We start from the raw sequence: 19,698 nt of genomic DNA, 5'->3' as shown, positions 1-19,698 counted from the left end.
GAGGGATGAGGCGAGGTTGGGAGAGAGGTAGCTAGCCAGTGCCTCCTCCACTCGTGGCATCGCTCCGTAGCCGTGCTGTCTGATTCCCGTCACGTTGCCGTAGTCCAGCCGGGGGGACGTAGACAGCCGCGCAGAGAAGGGTTTATTCCATGATAAGAAAGAAAGAAGAAAAAATGGTAGGGGCCGACGCGGGGGTGGCGCTCGGTGTTGCAGAAACCGCTCATCTAGTTTGCTGCCTGCCGATGGCTGCTGCACCGCCTGTGGCCAATCAATGTGCAGCTTGGCCACGGCCCGCGTCACCACTTCCAACAACTCCTCGTATCCTGGCGAGGGCTGATGACGTTCCGTTTCCTCTATGCTAAGCACATCTAGCTCCTCAGAGCCAGATCGTGTCAGCCTTTCCGGACTCGCCCCTCGAGTGGGAGAAACAGAGAAACGGGCTCCTAATCGGGGACGAGGGGAGGAGGATTCCGCGGACGAGGACCGGAAAAAGGCCTCAGCCGTTCCGGCACCCTCGGCGATCTCGCATTGGGATCCCCAGGATCGGAGCCGCCACGAGGGGAGCGCATCCGACCATCCTCTAGGAAGAGAGCCGCTCGAGACCTCAGCACCCTCAGGGGCAGGACCTTGCAATGGTCGCAGGCAGCCCCCTCGAGAGCCGCCTGAGCATGCAACATCCCCAGGCATGAGACGCACATCCCATGGGTATCACCTTCTGTGATGAAACGCTCACAAGGGAAGACACACTGTCGGAATCACTTTGACATGATCTGCTGCTTCGTCTCGATGTCAGGTAGGAAAATGGAGCTTCCAAACATAGCCAGAGTGCCTGCTGAATAGAAAGAAGCTAATGTGTCCTATGTGCCGGCGTGCTTATATACCTCCGGTTACGCCGTCACACACTACCGTTCTAGTAACACCAATAGGATTGGAGTAGTTTCATTCATAGTTCAGCCCTGCCACGCCCAGGGGCGTTCCCATAGTGTCGTCACCGACGCAGTTTGAGTTTCCTCGAAGGGGAACACGTTGCTGTGCTGCTTCAACAAATGCTTCAATAAATCAGCTTTTCTGACGTTTTAAGGATAGATTAATTACTGAACTGTACCCTACAGCTGTGGATTATAGGAATGTGGTTAGTTTTACAGGTGTTTGGTCATGAACTACAAGTATTGGACTAATGATGGCACGAGATCAAGTCACCACAATATTTATAACTGCGAAGCCTCACTAGGTTGTGAATGCTTGCAGCAGGGTGGCCCTCACAAACTGTTGAAAAGTGAGTATGAAATTCACTTCAGCTAAAGAGGAGAAAGACTGCATGGACTTGTTCTCCACATGGTTAAGATTACAGTCTGCTTGCAGGGTATCTCAGACCCAGAAAAGGAACCCGCCAACACAGATCAAGAAAACACTTTGCTGCTGCATCCAATAATCTGCTAAATAAAATGTGCCCTGCGCTGTGAATTAACAGTGAGATGAGGAAGCACTGCAGCGAGAGCGAGACTATGTGACATTGTGGATTATATGATTTGAGATTGTCATTGCTTCATCATCTGCTGTGTTACATCCTAATTACTCAGAGCAGACTTTCTCTGGCTCCCACTGGACTGTAGCACACGTCTGGGAGTCCAGTATGCTGTATGAGCCCATATATAAACTGAATTATACATACACATTTCTAGAAAATATGGTTAAATGTCACATGAAGTGGGTTTAAGCCCACTCCCATGTCATCAGCAGTAGATGTAAATACCTATTCACTGTTCCTCAAAGTTGTATATTTTCCTCCAGGATGTTGGTGATCCTGTAAACATCCCTCAGTTACTCTCATGACCCACTGCCTTGGGGCCTCTCATGTTGAACCACAAAGAGGGAAACAAAGGGACCCTCACTGATGTTTAGTCCACGTCAGAATTAAAGCATTCACAGGGTTCAATTTAATCAGAATCAAAATCAGAAGGAGCTTTACTGCCAAGTAGTGTTTTACACATACGAGAAATTTGCTTTGGTGATAAGGTGCTACACGTAGACAAACATACAGTTGACATAAATAAATGTAGAAATATATAAATATGAAAGAGACAATGCAAGTTATAATGCAACTATTTGCAGAGAAAGAACAACGTCGCGGATATTTACATGTGCATTATTCTGGGTTTGTATTGTGCAGACGCAATGTAACAAAATATATAAATTGACAATATAAAATATAAAAACAACACAAACACTGACTTGTGTGTTTGAGCCAAGTAAAGCACATTAACCACAGAGATGCACTTTTTCTTTTTGGAGGAGGAAAGGATCCCCTTGAATCTCTGTCTGTCAAAAAATAGGATGCAAACTATGTACCATGCATGTACATTTTTATTACTGTCCATGCAGTTGTGAGTGAAGACTGTACCCATTCAGGAAACAAATCAAAATCATGCAAGAAATAGCTCTCAGTCAACTCTTAGACTAATATTTGCATAATCCCAGCATGACTTTCAGAAATACAGCAATACTTTGTCTCTTTTTCCTGTAAATTAAAATGAATTACTTGGACAGGACATTTCTGTTCAGGAAAAAAGTTTAAATCTAAATAAATTTGTAATTAGTATCAGTAGAAATTAGCGTTATTATTATTAGTTAACTAGGTATTGTTAACAACATAAAGTGATAAATAAAAGGTCTAACTAACCTAGGTGGTAAATAGACAAACTACATGTTGAACAGCTGATTCAAACTCACTCAGTTCAATGGCAGAAGTAATGCAGACTGGAGGAAGAAATCTTCTGGTGACTGTACCTTTGTGTTTCATAGACAAGCTACAAGCTAAGACTTCCTTTAAATACTTGACATGGTTGACGATGACATGTAACAACACACCTTAAAACTGGGGGGAAAAAATGTAGGCAGGGAGTCAGGCAATTAAATTCACACTCAGTCCATGTTAAGCAAACGATTTCTCAGATGATTCTTTCATCATTGTAACTATTTATTCCAAATTATATTTCTTTTTAATTATAAAACATTAACCTGTGAGGGTAAGTGAGAGAAAATTTATGAGGGCTTGTAAACTATTTATTGTTTTTTTATTGTGAGCAGTAGCAGTACTGAAATCCAACTGTTTAGGCTTGTGTCCCATCCTTGACCTTAATTCATTCACTCAAAAATTAAACTGTCATTAATATCAGAGTGCATAAAGAAAGACCAGCTCACAAGGTAACTCTCACAAGTATCAGGGTCAGTAGATCTGTAGATTACATTTTTTGATAGAGAGAGAGACAGAGTAAAGGTTATTACAAACCAGTCACAGTTAATTTAAATGTATAGTGCATGAAGAAAAAGTATTGCTAATAAATATCTGAAAGAATATAAATCCATAAGGCCTTTTAACATTTTGACTTGCCAAAGCAGGAATAGCAAAGATATTACTAATAACAAAAAGGAAGACTCCACTGCCGTAAGCCCAGACAGTATGATGTATCCACACTTGTTCATAGAAAGGTCGGATTATCTGTAAGGGAGAAGATCTACTTTCAGCAAAATGTAACATGACAAGAGATGAATGACTGATACTGAGTTATCTAATCAGTTATCTACACTGACTGGTTGAGTAGGTTTTCTTAACCCTGTGATGGGTTGGTCCATAAGTTTTTCTACAGAAACTCAGGCCGGGCATATCCAGACGGGGCGTGTTTAGGCAGGGGCGTGTGCAGGCATGGGAGTAGCCCAAAAACTGCACCCTGTACATAAGCATTGTCTATGGGCTCCTCCTGCCATCCACCACTATTCATTTTAATATCTTTGTGGGCCCCCTCACACGAGTACATGTGCACGTACATTTGTACATTTGCACACAAACAAATATAGAAGCACAGTGAAAAATGTTTACGTAACACAGAGTTTATTAACAAACAAAGTATTACATATATATTTATACTGTGTGTTTGTGTGTATGGGCTCCTTCTCTTTCTGTGCTATTATGATGTGAAAACCTGTGGAGGACAATGCAAGTGAAGATCCTAGTATCTGGACACTCAGCATGGGCCTTTAAGTATTGTCAAAGCTTTGTAAAACATTGAAAACAGCTGTTTTCACAATTACAACACTGATCACTGTCATTGGTACATTGTGAATTGTGGGACCAGCACCACCCAACAATAATTTAGTAAAACAGATGTAATCTCGAACAAGGGGAATGTGTTGCTCTAAGGAGGAGATCCACTCCTATCTGTCCATGTCCATGAGTAAATAGTATAGTGTATTAGTCTAATATCATAACATTAAATAAAAGTATAATGTTGTTCTTCTATCCTAGCGGTTTATGTCCGCTTGCTTGCATGCCTTCCTCCACTTCTGCATAATGTTGCTGGTATAATATTCATTCTAGTGTACAGCAGTTTAAGAAACACAACCAACAATTTATACTTTTTGTAGGTTTTGTTGCTTCATTAAATCCATGTGCAAGAGAAATAATCTACAATTGTGGTTAGTCTCTAATTTGTTAATGCTGAGTACTGACTTCTCAGTCATCACAATCATGCATGCATTATAGTGACTTAAAAATGTTGGAGGTTAACCGTGGCATTTTTAAAAATGCCTTTATGAAACATCTAACATATTTTAAGGCAACTGATATAGCTAAATAGCCAGCCAAACCCAAACCTTGCTACTTATCGTCTTCTGTCTTACCGCTTCAGCTGCAGTACCTTGATAGACTTGCATCTCTCTCAATCTTGTTTTTGTGTAATGGGCAGCTCAAACGGCCCACAGAAGCAACCGGCCAACTAGGATTGACTATATTTTGAACGATTAGGCTATCTATGTTTGTTGTAATCTTTACTCACACACCGTGCTTGTAATTAATATTTCTGGTTCGCACACATATATTTTTAGGGCCAAATGTGAGTTAAAAACTGGCACTGAAGAGCACTTTTAGTAATTAAAGTCAGTAACCCCACTGAGGCCACCCAAGTGAAAAAAAGTCTGGACATCCCACTGCATTCATGATGCCCTGAGGATGGGTATCCTCTGGCACCACCAGTAGGTTTACATTTGTGGTTTTCAGTGAAATGTTTCAACAACTATTGAATAGATTGCCATGAAATTTGCTACAGATATTTATATTTCCCTCTTTGGTAATGATGTGACTTTTTATCCTGCGCCATCATTCAAATTTCTGTTTGGTTTATGACCAAATACCTACTAAACTAATGAATGAATAACTAATTCCCATCAGCCTTAGCTGTACTTTGTGTTTACTACTAATTAGCAAATGTTAGTATGCTACCACACTAAACTAAGTTGGTGAACAAGGTAAATATTACCTACTAAACATCAGCATTATTAGTAAAATTGTCATTGTGAGCATATTAACACACTGATGTTAGTGTTTAGTTGAAAGCTCTGGACAGGTTCACAGAGCTGCTAGCAAGACCATACATTCTTAGTGATTTGTGAGAAACTGAAGATGAAGTTATTTGTTCTTTTACTGACAGGTGTGGTATTTATCAAATCAAATCAACTTCATTTCAGTTTGTTTTTGTCAGAAACTCCCAAATAACAGTTTTTTGCCTAAAAGTTTCTCTTTCAAAAATACCATGACAACCGAGTAAAACACACATCAACTTAATATGTTAAAATTTATCACATGAAAAAGGAAAACAAATGAACAAAGACAGTAACGTAACTAAATGCTGATTCAAGTGACACACACTGATTTTGGCACACCTTTAAACCATTTCATCCCTAAGTTGCATTCAGGAACGCCTGTACATCTGATGAACATTTTTCTTTGACAACAGAAAAAGACCCCACAAGAATTTATTTGGAAGGCAGTGACACAATGTGTGCTGTTTTATTACTGGATCTGTGACTTACTGTGCAACAGTATAGTGTCATATTAAATGCTTTACACATCCTTTTAAAAAAATGTGAATGAGAAGTATGGGATGCTCTAATCATTAGTTGAAAGCTTTGAAACTGTTTTAGAGCTTATAGAAGCAATAAGCCATCATTGCTGTACGCCAATCCATATTCAGTCAATTTACGCCATTATCAGTTTTTCTGCATGCATTTGGGTTTGTTCTATTGAGGACATCCATACACACACACACACACACACACACACACTTACAGAAATACAACATTGGGTATTATGGATTCGCTCACACATACACAAATCTAGACATTTCACTGAAGGTGTTAGACAGGTTTCTGACATATGCTCCCAGGCATCAGTCTTTCAGACCCTCAGGGGTCGGTGTGATTGACGTTCTCCCAAACAAGCGGAACAAACAGTCACAAGACGCTAGGGAAAACTCCCACTTGCTCTTTCACAAACAAACACATCCGAGAATGTGAAGGACAACCGAAGGACAGGACGATGATGGCAGGGATCCCCGCCTCCTCTGTCTAATCAGAGCAGAAGGTCTGTGACTGAGGGCAGCAGCTCAGCTAACTCAGACTCGATGTTGGCTGTCTGAGTGACAGGGTTGCCACGGAGATCAAGGCGTTTCAGCTTGGGGCAGGAGGCCAGTGGCTGGAGATCTGCCAATGTAGAGATTTCTGTGCATTTGGGTTAATGAAAAGGCCTTCCTGTGTGCCGGTAGAGTGTACATTGAGTAACATTAGTAGCAATGAATAGCAGGAGACAGCACACATTCCTAACACTGGTGCAAAATTAATATTTTAATACTAATATTTTTCTAAATATAAAAACTAAATGTATCTTAAAAAGGTTTCTTATTGAAACTTTAATTCAAAAAACAAAAACTTGAATGTAGCGTAAGGGTCGTACTCTACAAGCCATATTAATTCCTCTATCAGGGGAAGTGAAGCGTGACGGAGTCTGCGGTGATGATGTGTTGTTAAATGTCTCTTCCCTTCTTAATGATGCTGTTTGCTCTGTGAAATTGCCGCGCTGATTTAATTTACTCAAATGCTAAACAAAGTTTCAGGTGAAGACTAATTATTCATGCAATGTGCTGAAGAGTCTTGTTACCGCTGCAATTTTCTTAACTCTGTAAACACCATCCTTGTGTGCAGTGCATCTTTTACATCACACACCGTCAGCTGCTCAGAATCTTTAGCGGGGTTGTTTTGCAGCATTGAGCCTCGCGCACTCAGAGCTGATTCACACATTTCTTGAGTCACAAGTACAATGTGAGGGAAGTCAACAGATATAATTGATCTCTGTGACAGTGATGCTTCAGGATTAACACGCATCCAGAACAGGACATTCTCCAGCAAACCAAACTAACGAAAATGAATGACTTAAGGATACTGTTATTCCTCAAGAGGACTTCCTCCAGTTTAGGAAGGTGATACAGTCCTTCCAGGCTTTCTATGGAGTTGTTATCAGCCTCCAAGACCTGCGTGAAGAAGTAATTTTAATCAAACATTTTACGGAAAAAGAAGTAATCAATATATTTCCTACTTTACTACCAATTTCAGGAAACACAAAAGAAGAAAAGAAACACAAATCAATGCAGGACAGATAATTGGATTTAAATTGCAGCTTTATCACCTCCAGGCACTGCAACATAGCAAACTGAGGCGGCAGCCGCTGCAGCTGATTAGAGGACAGGTTGATGTGGGTAACCAATAACAGCTGGTCCAGGTGGCATAAAGTGGCCAGATTCTGATAGGAGAAAACAGGAGAAATTGCTTTTCAGAACTTCCCTATATGGCAGGAAAAAAATCTCATGATAAGCCAGTAGAATATAATTTTATAATTTTGAACCAACCTTGTCAGAAATACTGAAGACCCGCACTTCAGCATACTCCATTTTCAGGATGGTGTTTTCAATCATAAACTTGCTGCATAGGTCACTGTAGTATGCAGAGCGCATGGAATCCACTTTCTGAGGGAGAAAATGAAAGCCTTCAGTCTATGTCCTTTTTCTAGTCGGTGCCATAGACTGTACATGGTTGGTACTCACTTTCAGTGTTTGGAAATGAGCAAGGGTCTCCTTTTCATATCCCAGAGGGTCTAGTGCCCTCATGAGGAGGATAATGGTCAATAAGCACCCTGCCAAGGCAAGTAGAGTGTTTCAGCGGCGACATGAAATCATCATCAAATCTCAATATTATAAATTTGGATGTGAAGTTTGGTTCTGTAAGAAACAAGAAGCCATGTGGGTGTAATACATTTAAGCGCTTACACTTATTGAGCGGCTCCAGCTCTTGTAGCTCGTTGCATGATTGTAGCTCTGACTGTAACACTGAGGTCTTCTCTACTGAGAGCTCACTCCTACAGAGAAAGAACACGGTTGTTATTCTTTAATGAAACACAGCACAATGTGCTGCCGTTGTGCCAAGACGATACCTGAAAAGTTCCTGATCCGTGGCAGAGTCCCGGCACCAACTCTCAGTTCGGCCTTTGGAAATTAAAAGTTCAGTGTAATAAGCTTGTGGGAATATACACTTGTAATCCAGCCCCTGACAGAAAATGGCATGTGAAGATGCACGATATGTATCACCTGTGTACAGAGCACAGTCTCTGTGAGTGTGTTTTTCAGTCCAGTGCACCGTCAGATTGTGTTCATTTGTGATGTCGCTTATCGTTCCAGGAGGGAGATCACAGATCTGAGTCAGTGTTAAGGTTAAAAACAAAAAAAATAAGAAGAAGAAAGGACAAAATGTGGATTGTTGATTCCACAAGTAAAAAGGAGTTTGATTCCATCATAAATTAGCCACCTGTGAAGAAAACCCACCCAGGCCCACGGCGTGAGTGTGCATAGTAAGTCCATGGCTCATTTCCATGCCAATACAGCAGACTGGTGGAGCTGGGCAGTATGACTAAAGACATCCTTGATTGAATAGCAAAACACTAATTTAGAGCAACTAGGCTTTAATAAAATAAATTTAGATTTGCACAGACCAGCAAAACATTCTATTAATGAGCACTAAGCAGTTTTCACTCCCCGTTTTAGACAAAACAGAATGAACACACTGAACGATAAGATAATCAGATCGTGCCTGAGAGACAAGTAGCCTAACTGACTGAATACAGTTTGAAGCAGAGTGAAGGTTGCTGCGACGTTCTTGGTCTTAAGCACCACTTTTTGATGGTCTTGTCCCGGTCTCAACTGCATTTGTACTTGGTCTTGTCTCGGTCTCTGGATTTTATTTCAAGACCAGTCAAGACCATAACTTTGGGAATATCAATAAATTGCTTTTGCATTGTCCAATTTGTAAACATCCTAACTTTGATTGGAAGTATAACAAATTGCTTCAAATGCAACCAATAACCCTAATTAACGACTGTCCCCCCTCCCCTCCTCGCGATGGTAAACATAGAAAAGGAGTGTTTAATAAAGATGCTTATGTTGATTTCAGCTCTTAGTGTTTGTATGTGGGTGTTTTAATGGGAATGTGTATCTTTCAGATCAATTTGAGAAGTACCTATGATCTCGTGCCACATTTTATTGCATATCATGCAATGCAGGGAACTGGTCTTGGTCTCGACTGCTCTCAGCCCCTAAAAGTCTTGGTCTCGATAAACTCCGGTCTTGGTCTTGACTACAACACTAGTGTCCACATACAGTCGCTGAGTGACTGACCACAGTATCAAAGTGTCTGGCCACAGCTGCATCTGCTCTCGCCATGGAAAAACTAATATTTACTTGGAGCTATGAATGTATGGCCACTTAGCTCGCATGTCAACATGTAAAACTGTGCAAACTGTATCCACCGATGAATGCTGTGTGATATGGTTGAAAGCTCCGGAAAAGGCTAGTGAATAGACCATATGCTGGGATTAACTATTAACACCCACTATTCCATGTTAATCATGGAAATTATCTTTCGATTATGATTTTTTTTTAAAAAGAGAATCTTTTTTTTAAATGGTGTCTAGTGAATCCAGCTATCTTTTTGGAATACAACCATCCTTTTTCTTCTTACACAGGAAGCTCAGCCGGTAAAGTCAGATTCAGACTGTACTCCTTGGAGGGGTGGGGAATTCAACAACAACAGATTCCTCCTGAAATACACGTATGCCAGGTGTCTGTGCCCCGACAGGTTAGAGAAGCTTTTGAAAAAAATGTTCTAAAAACGATGTCCCACTACACATCTCTGGTAACAATAAAATTACATTCCAGTACAGTGAATTCTCTCGCTCTTCAAGCAAATACCACAAGGTCTTACTAGCGTGTGATATGTGAGGAATGACGAGAACACAATGCTAAACTAGTATCCGGTTCAGTCAGCAGCACACAGTGACAGTCAACATTCATGTCCGAGGCATGACCTCAGGAAAAGGATACCCAGACAGGGCTGTGTTTAAAGCGCGGGTGGACGCTCCTCCACTCTACTCTCTGGGGCTGACCATCGAGCACCAGCAGCAGGCCGACAGACTGCGCCTAACAGAAGGGAGGTCACGGGGTAACCACAACGTACCATATGGACATGAAATTACATGTTTTGTTGGACAATTTGGTACATGCAGTTCACTTTTTCAAAACTCCTCACACGTTCAGCACAGTCACAGTCAGTGAGCGACCTCACCTCATAAACTATTTATAGAGTATTTACAGTACATTTTGAACATACATTAAGTGTTAAAAACAAAAGTGTGTAAATTAGACTGCAATTTACTACATCTAAAAAAATATTTACATAAATAAAAATGCATAATTGATTAACTGGGCCATTTGAAAGACTTGTGCCAGGTGAGGACAAGGGGCAAGAGAGGAGATAAGGTAGACTTGATGATGACGTGATGTAGATGGCCAAATGCAGAAGAAAGGGTTGACAAGCACTGCTGTGTATCTGTCCTATACATGCATGCATGTATTAGTGGTATATAGTTTACACACTTGTTTTATATTGCGTCACTCAAAGGACTTTAGTTCAGGAAAATAAAGCCTACTGAAACATATTGCATCTGTCTACACAGTCTGAAGGAACAGATACGCTCAATACAGCTGTCTACGCAGAGGGCAACATTGCGTAAACGCAGACCTGAACATATTTTTACGCTTCATATCTATTTTCTTCCATTTTGCACACATAACTACAGTGTTTGTGTTGGGCTCTGAGCTCTGTCAAAACACAGGTGACCTACACTCATTACTGCACGTGAACGCATCCTGTGTAGACAGACAAACGACTGAAGGACAAGCCCTGATGACGCAGTCAAGAAAAATCATTCTTTTGACTGTAATAATTAAAATAAAAATTTAAAATTTAAAAAGCTACTTCAAAGACAATAGTGATTTTCTTGTTGGGAGACATGCTGCCAGTGTTCTGGTACAAGAGCTTAGACGTGTAGGAAGTGTTGGCTGTATTTTGGATGTGAGATTAACTATTTTGCTGAGCTGCGTGTTGGTTAAGAGAACCGAGAGTTTTGGAAAAAAGTGAACTGTGAAAAGTGTACAACCAACTGTTAGAAAAGGCTACGAATGAGAACGCTTTATTTCATGAAAATAAGTGAACACACTCACATTAACAGGTCTAGAGAAGGCGACGGCCACTCTCCCCTCATCCCGACTGACATACACACAGCTTATCATCTCTTCACGTTCCGCTGTTAAAAAGACAGAACACTTAGGTGTGTGCAACTCGTGTTTGATAAATGACTATTTTAATGTACAGAAAAGTGGGTACGTACTTACATACATATTTGTACATGCAGACACATTAACAGATGGACATACCTCTGCCTAACAACCAGCGATAGTAGAACCAAGCACTCTGGTCGTTGGGGTCAGTAAAGAAAGCATTCTGTACAAGTTCATATTCTGTAAAAAAACAAATAATATTTACCTATAATAATATAATTTGATGGTAAATATGCTGCATAACACATCAGACATCGCTTTCAAACTAGTTACAGTCATTGTAAAGGCTCAGACTGCCCCCTGTCGGTCGCCGTTAGGTATTGCAGACTACACAACCTGGCCATTCATTTGCAGAGCTGTTGTTAAGTTTACCTTTGAGGAGCTGCTCCTCGCAAACGCGATGGGAGTGGGTTTGCGGAGAAGTTGGAGCGGAGGACTGGGGAGGCTCGCGGCACGGTGACGGGGGCTCAGGAGACTCCGGGTGGAGCAGCGGCAGTAGGGTGCTGCGGTAGTGCCAGCTGGAGTAGTTGGAGAAGTTGGAGCCTATAAGATGATCAGTGAACTCCAACTCTTGATCCACGGGCACGCCGGCCATCTTAACTACAATCCGGCGGTAATCCCAGCAGTGGACTGGTCGATATGGGAGAATATGGTTTGACATATTAGGTTGAGATAAAATGGCAAAAAAAAGGTGAAATCATCAAGTCTCAACATGCTCCATTTTTCTTGCATTTCCCTTTTCCCAATACTCACAGTTGCGGTCGTCAAGGCTGAGGCAGCGATCACACAGGCCCAGCTCTCTGGCCCAATCCGGTCGAGGCAAGCGGACTGAGACCCAGCCTCGGTGGTGCCAGCTGCCGTATGACTTTGGGTTCACCTTAAGGCAAGACTCCAGGAATGACAGCTCGGCCTCGTAAATCTTTTGCAATTCATCGTCTTCCCTGGAGCAGGTAACAAGAAACAAAAACAGAATTCTCCTGTCATATCTCACGTGATGGACAATTCAACAAAACCTTATACTGGTTATCTACAGGTGACGAGATAAATGGTAATGATCTCACTTCACAGTCTCCAGGTGCATCAGGATCTCTCTTCTGTAGTTCCAGAGGGTTGCAAAGTCAGGATTGGACGAGAGGAGCTGCTGGGTCAGCTGGAGAGCCTCATCATCCCAAATACCCTCCTTCCTCTGTCACACAGGACAAAGTGAGGGGTGTGAGGCCAATACACAGAGCGACAGACAGGCAGATACAGTACATAAGAGAGATGAGCACAAGAACAAAACAAAAAAATATATGAAACTGATAATAAGCACTGCTTAGTAGTCAATAAAACCATTATATAAGCAGCAAGCATGATATTTAGTTTAAATAAGGTAGGCTATTTTAATTGTCATATGTTGCTTAGAACGTGCTATTTTATTTTGTAAGGTCTGTCTCTAAAAACATTCTGATTTCCCTATCCTGTCCATGGCACATAGCCCATGTGTTCCTATTGAACACGCAAATCTTTGAAAACAGGTCAAAGGTATATTCGTAGCTTCAAATAAAAAAAGGCTCAGTAATTTCCTGTAACAGTTGGACACTGTAGTTGCTCAAACAGGAAGAGAACACTGCATCTTTGGGGGACTATTTTCAGCTGTGGATTAATGCCCCTTAAGTGCTGAGTAGTTACGGCAGCAGGGCGCTATAAACGTGGATGTATGTGAATGAACTACAACGTGTGTTCAGTGTGATGAAGGAACATGTCAGTCCAATGGTGACATGCTAAGCTATATTAGGCTTCAGATACACATGTAGTACTTGTTAGCAGGATGAATTCATTGAGAGTTTTTGTTTTTTCCAAGAAGAATATAAAAGATCACCAGCCGGATCTTGTAAAATACAGTACATATGCTATATATGTTATAAATGTGCATTTCTAAAGGACCTTAGAAAAACAGGCATCTCGTGCAGCCACATATATCTTCAGTTTTTTCTCCCTCTCCTTTCTTTTCTCCTCCTCCTGCTGGGCTGTAGATTTAATCTTCACTCTGCCATGCTGTCAAAAGCAAGGGGGAGGTACAGTAAGTACACTTCACTCTGCTGGTAAAAGGTTATTTTAAATAATTGATAACTCTATATACAATATGCACACCATCAAAGCAGTGAAATGTGCCTACATTTCAAAAGATAAATTAGTATATGATAACTCTCTTACCATCCTTACTGTGTGTGAAGGAGACTTCCACAAAAAAATCTGTTTAGGGTAGAAAATGAGGAGCGATGTTCAGGGTTAGGCCTGAGTAACGTCAGCATGAGACAGAAAGCTGACACACTGGCACAAAAGTTATGACAAGTCAATCTTATAAGCTCGGCCGCCAGCTGATCATCTGTGCGTATATATTTAGCCCTCAGTAATGTTAAAACACTGCACTCAAACAGCCTCAAGTCTGAAGTTAGCTTGCTAATTAGCTCCGTTGTCACCAAACAACACTGAGCTGGGCTCACTCACAGCTCATTCAAACAAACACAGAATAACCTGCGAGAGGAAATACACTTTCATCACAGATGAGCCCTGAACGCCGCATCGCTTATTCCATAAAACACCCACCTGTTTTTCTGCTTGGCTTATTTTATCTTTTTCAGTGTGCAGTTTGATTTGTCATGTCACTATCAGGATTTCTAACGACTACAATTTTCTACTTCCGTCTCGTGAAAGTGACGTCACAGACAGTGTTCTCCTGACCGCGGCGGTTTGTCGCTCTCTGGTGGAGACAACAATAAACGGCAGCGACAGAAAAACGAAGGTGACTATCGAGGCAGGGTTTGAAGGGACATGGGTAAAAAAAAAGCCCAATGAAGACAGACATGAGACACATGAGAACACAAGTAAGACTGAAATTAAACTAACAAAAAAGTTGTTTAATGTTAATGTAAAACTTTTCTTAGTTCCAGTTTGTTAACTGTGATGATGATGATTGATGTAACGTAACCGTACGATTTTACTGACTTTTCGCTGTATGGAGAAATATGGAGATGTCCATCCATCCATCCATCGTCAACCGCTTATCCTGTGTACAGGGTCGTGGGGGGCTGGAGCCAAACCCAGCTGACATCGGGCGCAAGGCGGGGTACACCCTGGACAGGTCGCCAGTCCATCGCAGGGCCACACATAGACGAACAACCACTCACGCTCACACACACACCTAAGAACAATTTAGGGTCACCAATCAACCTAGACTGCATGTCTTTGGATGGTGGGAGGAAGCTGGAAAACACCCGGAGAGAACCCACGCAGACACGGGGAGAACATGCAAACTCCACACAGAAAGGCCGGGACAACCGGGGTTTGAACCCACAACCTTCTTTCTGTGAGGCAATTTGCCCAATATGGAGATGTGCTACAAATATTTTAAACCCTTTACATAATAAAAAGAAAATGTGTGGTGGTTTCCCGTAGATTATTACAAATATTAGGTTTGGAAATGTTGGCTTTACTCATGTGTGCTCTTAGAGCTAGACCACAATTGGATTGTCATCCAGTCTTGGGCTGCAAAGTCAAATGGATCTAATTTGTTTATCGTTATTAGTTTGTCCAAATACTGTTTCTTGGCAGCGACATTCAATTTTCTTTTTCTTTTTCCTTCTCGATAAGATTTTATCAACTAAACAACTTTTTCACCAAAAAAAACCCTTAACAAAAACCACCATAGTAACAGGAGGCTCACAGGTAAACACGTACCTTACAGTATGTATGTAAACTAAAATTGTCAAATACCCATGTCAGTATTGGCAGAAAAAACAGTATCAGCTTACTTTACTTACTTTAAACTCTTTAAAGTTTTACCATATTATCTACTTTTTAATGAAAGGAACAACTGTTCCCTGGTCTGATCTTAGAAGTGAATGATGTATATATTGATTTGAAAGAAGAAGATATCACTAACATGAACAGATGCTTTCAGTGGCACAACATAAATCTGTCTTCCATTTAATTGTTGGCTCAGCTGATGTCCTTAACTTTAGGACACACAGTACCCTCTTCTGATAGACATCAGATACAGGATACAGGGAATAGATGGTAAAAATGACATTAGAAAAACATACGTTTACAATCAAGACAAAACAGGGAGCTTCCTAGTTAACAGATTCAAGTTTAATACTTTTCAAACAAAAAGCCTTTCAATAAAGAGCTGCCTAAAACATATATTTTTGTTAATTTCCAGTTTATGATTTATGAGAATGATAATTTATTCAAATTTCATTGCAAAATAAGGGTGTTTCATTCATAATAATAAAAACAGTATGTATTATTACTGTAACAGAAGTAGAAGAAGCAGGCCCCATCTAATAAAATCACATGACATACTCAACTAATATTTTATTTCTAAATAAATATTGTACTCAACCATTCTACTCCATACCTCCATTCGTTTTCTTAATTTAGTGGAAAAAGTACACTGACATTAAATTGCAAAGATTTAATCTTTCCTCTTCAAAATAGAGGAAAACTATTACATTATGTGCTGAATTTTGTCATTTCAGTGGGGACTTTCTGTAGCTTCCACATGAATACAAATCCAGTGAGACAGTTTTCAGATTGCCTTCCCTTCACCTTGAATTACTTTCTCTGGCAAATAAAATAAAACAGATTTGGACACCTTTGTACTTTTCCTCACCTTTTCTTGAACCATTGAAAATTCCCTGTGTGCAAGTTCTGCATTGCTAAAATGCGTTTTCTATTACATCAGCCTGTTGAAACTATTCATTCAGGAATGTCATCTTCGTGTGGTAGTACAGGTCTGTGCCCTGACATCTCAGAGAATCTGAGGGTCAGCTGTAGGGATGAAACAGTATGAAAATTTCATATCAAGAGACGATTACCGGTTTTAACGGTAAACCATGGTAAAAGTTATTATTACCGTACACATTTTAATTACCATGATAACCGGGTACGGTTCCCAGAAGCAGGCGCGCATGCGCAGAATGCAACGTGGGTTTGTTGGGTCATTGACAACACGGCGGAAGACAACAGTCACTCTGAAGTCTGGTCTTATTTTAGTTTTTATGAGAGTGCTGAGGGAAACTTGATTGAAGAAAATGTCCTTATAGTGAACGCAGGGTGAGTTAACTTTTAGCTTTGGTTTGTCTCTCTGACTTGCTAACAGCGTGTAAACTGAAGCTCTCAGTGTTGCAGTTCTTGTAAAAACGCTACACGTTGCTGTGTGCGTCGTGTGTCGGCAGAGTCTATTCGTCCACTGCACATGATAACACGTTACGCAGGTTAGTCAACCAACCAGCATATCTAGAAATGCTACAGACTCCTCTGTATTTATGTTTTTGGGCTCATTACAGTTACTATCACTGTCTTCTAAAGACTTGTTGTCCATATAAAATGATTTTAATATATTTACAAAACGTATTTGCTGTAATTTAATTATTTATGTAAACAAAATGGCAATTTATTAAACTTATTTGTAGTTTTCAATATAAAACTTATTGAAATGGTTTCAGTGTGTGTATCAGTACATTTTAATATTTTTTGGCACATTTTTACAATACCATGATAATACTGATAACCGTGATAATTTTGGTCACTATAATCATGATATGAAATTTTCATACCGTTTCATCACTATAAGGAATGTAACTAGCGTCCTCTGCACTGAGAGACTACTTAAGCAAACTGGTGCTAATGTCAGTACGCTAACATGCGTACAATGACAACACTTACATGCTGATGTTTAGCAGGGATACTGTTGACCATGTTCACCATTTTAACTTAACTTAGCTTAGCATATGCTAATTTGATCTAAAAACAAACTACAGCTGGTGCTGATCGCTATTAGTTTTCAGGTATTTGGCCACAAACCAAAGTGTTGAAAAAATTAAACTGACGATAGCGCTAGATAAAATGTTAGGTGAGGTTATAATACTATTTGAATGTCTGAACCAAAGTTCATGACAGTCCATCTGATAGTTGAGATATATCTAAATGCTAGCATGGCTAAAAAAACTTAAATAATATAATCAATATGGTGACACTGGAATGGGATAATTACTTAATAAACCTCTGACACTCCCAACACTCCATATTAGTATTTACTGCAGCGTTGTTGTATTGTACTTCTGTTGTATCCCCTGGTATCTAGTCACTCCACGAGTAACATTTACTTGTGACTTATGACACTAATGCTAGATGACTGAACCATACCTCTGAGGAGCTTTCTTTTGGCCGTGACTTGACTTTGCCTCAGTCTTGCTCCTTCTTCCACTCTTTGTCTTTTCTCTTAGATGGTCAGAAATATCTTCTCATCTGGGGCAAAACAGTCACAGCCATTTCTAGCCACAGTCCCACTGATTTTCTCCACTGCCATCCGTGGTGCCATCATGTGCATTCTTGTTATCAATGACATGATATCTGTTTCCATATTGTTCAGCTAGAGACTGCAAGGCCTCTCCCTCCCCTTTGACGTACTCCTCTATGGTGTGTGTGTGTGTGTTCCCAGCCAGTCTCCCCTGGTGAAAAGTACAATAGTGTGTCTCCGCCCTGCTTCTACAGGAAGCTCCATATGTGTTGTCGCTGCATCTAAGTGTTTGGCATTGAAGGATGCATCTGCGTCTATCACGAGCAGGAAGATGTGAGGCCCAGGGGGGCACAGAAACATGCTGCGCATCTCTTCCTCTTTGATCACTTCAGGAGTGTCAAACACAGAGAAGCCTTTCCACCAACCTGATGTGCCAACAAGAGTTATTTCAGTTTTATCCACAAAACCCCTGCCGTTATTTTGCCATCACTTTGCTCTTTGACTCCAAAGATGGTGTTCCCTAATGAGGTTTTCATCTGGAGTTTAGAGATAGTTTTCGTCTCTTTTGTCAGATAAAACAAAGCTTGATTAGTTGAGGAGCTTACAGCAATTTAGAGTTTAGTAAATGAATTTGCTTACTACTTAGGAATCTGAGAAATCCACCCATACATTGACCATTTTAAAATAAATAGAATGCAATTAGGAACTAAAAAAGTCAATTTGGAGCAAACAGAAAATCCAAAACTTCAGTAACTGTATCTCTTTAGGCAAATTTATATTTTTTATTAAGTATATGCATCCATCCATCGTCAACCGCTTAGCTTATTAGGTTCACAGGGTTTTTATTAAGTATAAATTTATTTATTTTAATGTACCTATTTATAGATTTTCTCTTATATTTACATGCATATATACATAGTGTGTGTGTGTATGTGTGTGTATGTATGTATATATATATATATATATATATATATATTATATTTATAAATCCCCCATGATTTTCTGTCATTGGTGGATAAACATATATGCTTGTAATGTTGTTTTTAATTCCTGTTTTTGCCACTCCTTTATCTATAAAATAATGAATTGCTTTATAATTTGATCTACTTTTTTATTTCTTTATTTGTCAAGTCTTCTATTAATCCAGCTTTTTTCAGTTTTTTTTAATTAATGGGGCTGTATGTAGTTTTTCAATCAAATTACTCATTAATTTTACTTCCGTTTTGTAAATGGCCTCAAAACTCACTTAGAAATGAAGCACATGCCTGTTTTCTCTGTTGCTTGTATTAGCCACTGTTCTTACGGATGCAGCTCTACGCGCGCTCCCGAGCCTCTCTACGACTACAGCGTCAACACCACAGCTAACACATGCAGTCTACTAACACCATAAAACAACCGGCTCCCAGCACAACATAAACTCCACGTAAGGATAAAAATAACAATAAAGTTTTATGTGCTGAAGCCCATCAGACCAAATGAGATTCAGATGATATTGAGTAAAAACACAATGAACATCAGAAAGGTTGGAAAAACACATTAGCTCACCAGCTAACGGCGAGCAGTTGCTAACATCAGGTGCCAAATTGTATTGCTTTCCACATTACTTCACCAACTAACGCGATCTATGTTAGTATCCTGTGTACCACCGGTATTATGTCAAAGTGTTGATTTAGCCTGAAAGAGAAGATGTAACTGTTAAAAGCAAATGCGGATTGATTTGTTTACTAGCCTATAGTGATGTTAGGCAGGGCAGCCAGCTAATGCTACATTAGCTTGGACCTGCCACTGTTCGCTTTGTAACGTTCAATTTAGATTTATTGTCGTTTCACCGATACTCAGGTACACAGCTTCTCCACGTCT

General features: G+C 40.3%; 1 protein-coding gene and 1 long non-coding RNA gene across 3 annotated transcripts in view; both read right to left on the bottom strand.

The window, feature by feature from the left end:
- LOC123982742 overlaps window positions 1-19,698 on the bottom strand; it is a 28,535-nt gene that overhangs the window by 8,102 nt on the left and 735 nt on the right. The window lies entirely within an intron of this gene.
- On the bottom strand, window positions 5,614-14,597 carry rabggta (Rab geranylgeranyltransferase subunit alpha). Of its 2 annotated transcripts, none has more exons than XM_046068537.1 (17): window positions 14,541-14,597; window positions 13,749-13,787; window positions 13,479-13,589; window positions 12,614-12,738; window positions 12,306-12,493; window positions 11,925-12,182; window positions 11,649-11,732; window positions 11,436-11,518; window positions 10,257-10,352; window positions 8,469-8,574; window positions 8,315-8,366; window positions 8,151-8,239; window positions 7,929-8,017; window positions 7,734-7,850; window positions 7,514-7,627; window positions 7,271-7,358; window positions 5,614-6,552 (listed from the first exon to the last, which is right to left on the bottom strand). In XM_046068537.1, exons 1-17 carry the CDS (start codon window positions 14,580-14,582, stop codon window positions 6,404-6,406), a joined length of 1,830 nt encoding a protein of 609 aa, XP_045924493.1. In that variant the 5' UTR covers window positions 14,583-14,597; the 3' UTR covers window positions 5,614-6,403. The 2 variants fall into 2 exon arrangements, with proteins under 2 accessions (XP_045924493.1, XP_045924494.1); XM_046068538.1 differs by lacking the exon at window positions 14,541-14,597 and adding an exon at window positions 14,142-14,444.

This window comes from Micropterus dolomieu, linkage group LG14 (genome assembly GCF_021292245.1).
Source record: "Micropterus dolomieu isolate WLL.071019.BEF.003 ecotype Adirondacks linkage group LG14, ASM2129224v1, whole genome shotgun sequence".
NCBI lineage: Eukaryota > Metazoa > Chordata > Actinopteri > Centrarchiformes > Centrarchidae > Micropterus > Micropterus dolomieu.
Note: the sequence above shows the minus strand (reverse complement) of the source record. Positions and strands in the feature narration are given on the sequence as shown.

Bases quoted from the DNA above. Each gene is read 5' to 3' on its own strand.
- rabggta (XM_046068537.1), bottom strand. From the start codon at position 14,582: ATGGATGGATGGACATCTCCATATTTCTCCATACAGCGAAAA. The intron at 7,628-7,733 runs GTTGGTTCAAAA...TTCTCCTATCAG, and splicing joins TCTTCAGTATTTCTGACAAG to AATCTGGCCACTTTATGCCA. The intron at 6,553-7,270 runs GTATCCTTAAGT...CCAAATGCACAG, and splicing joins AGTCCTCTTGAGGAATAACA to AAATCTCTACATTGGCAGAT.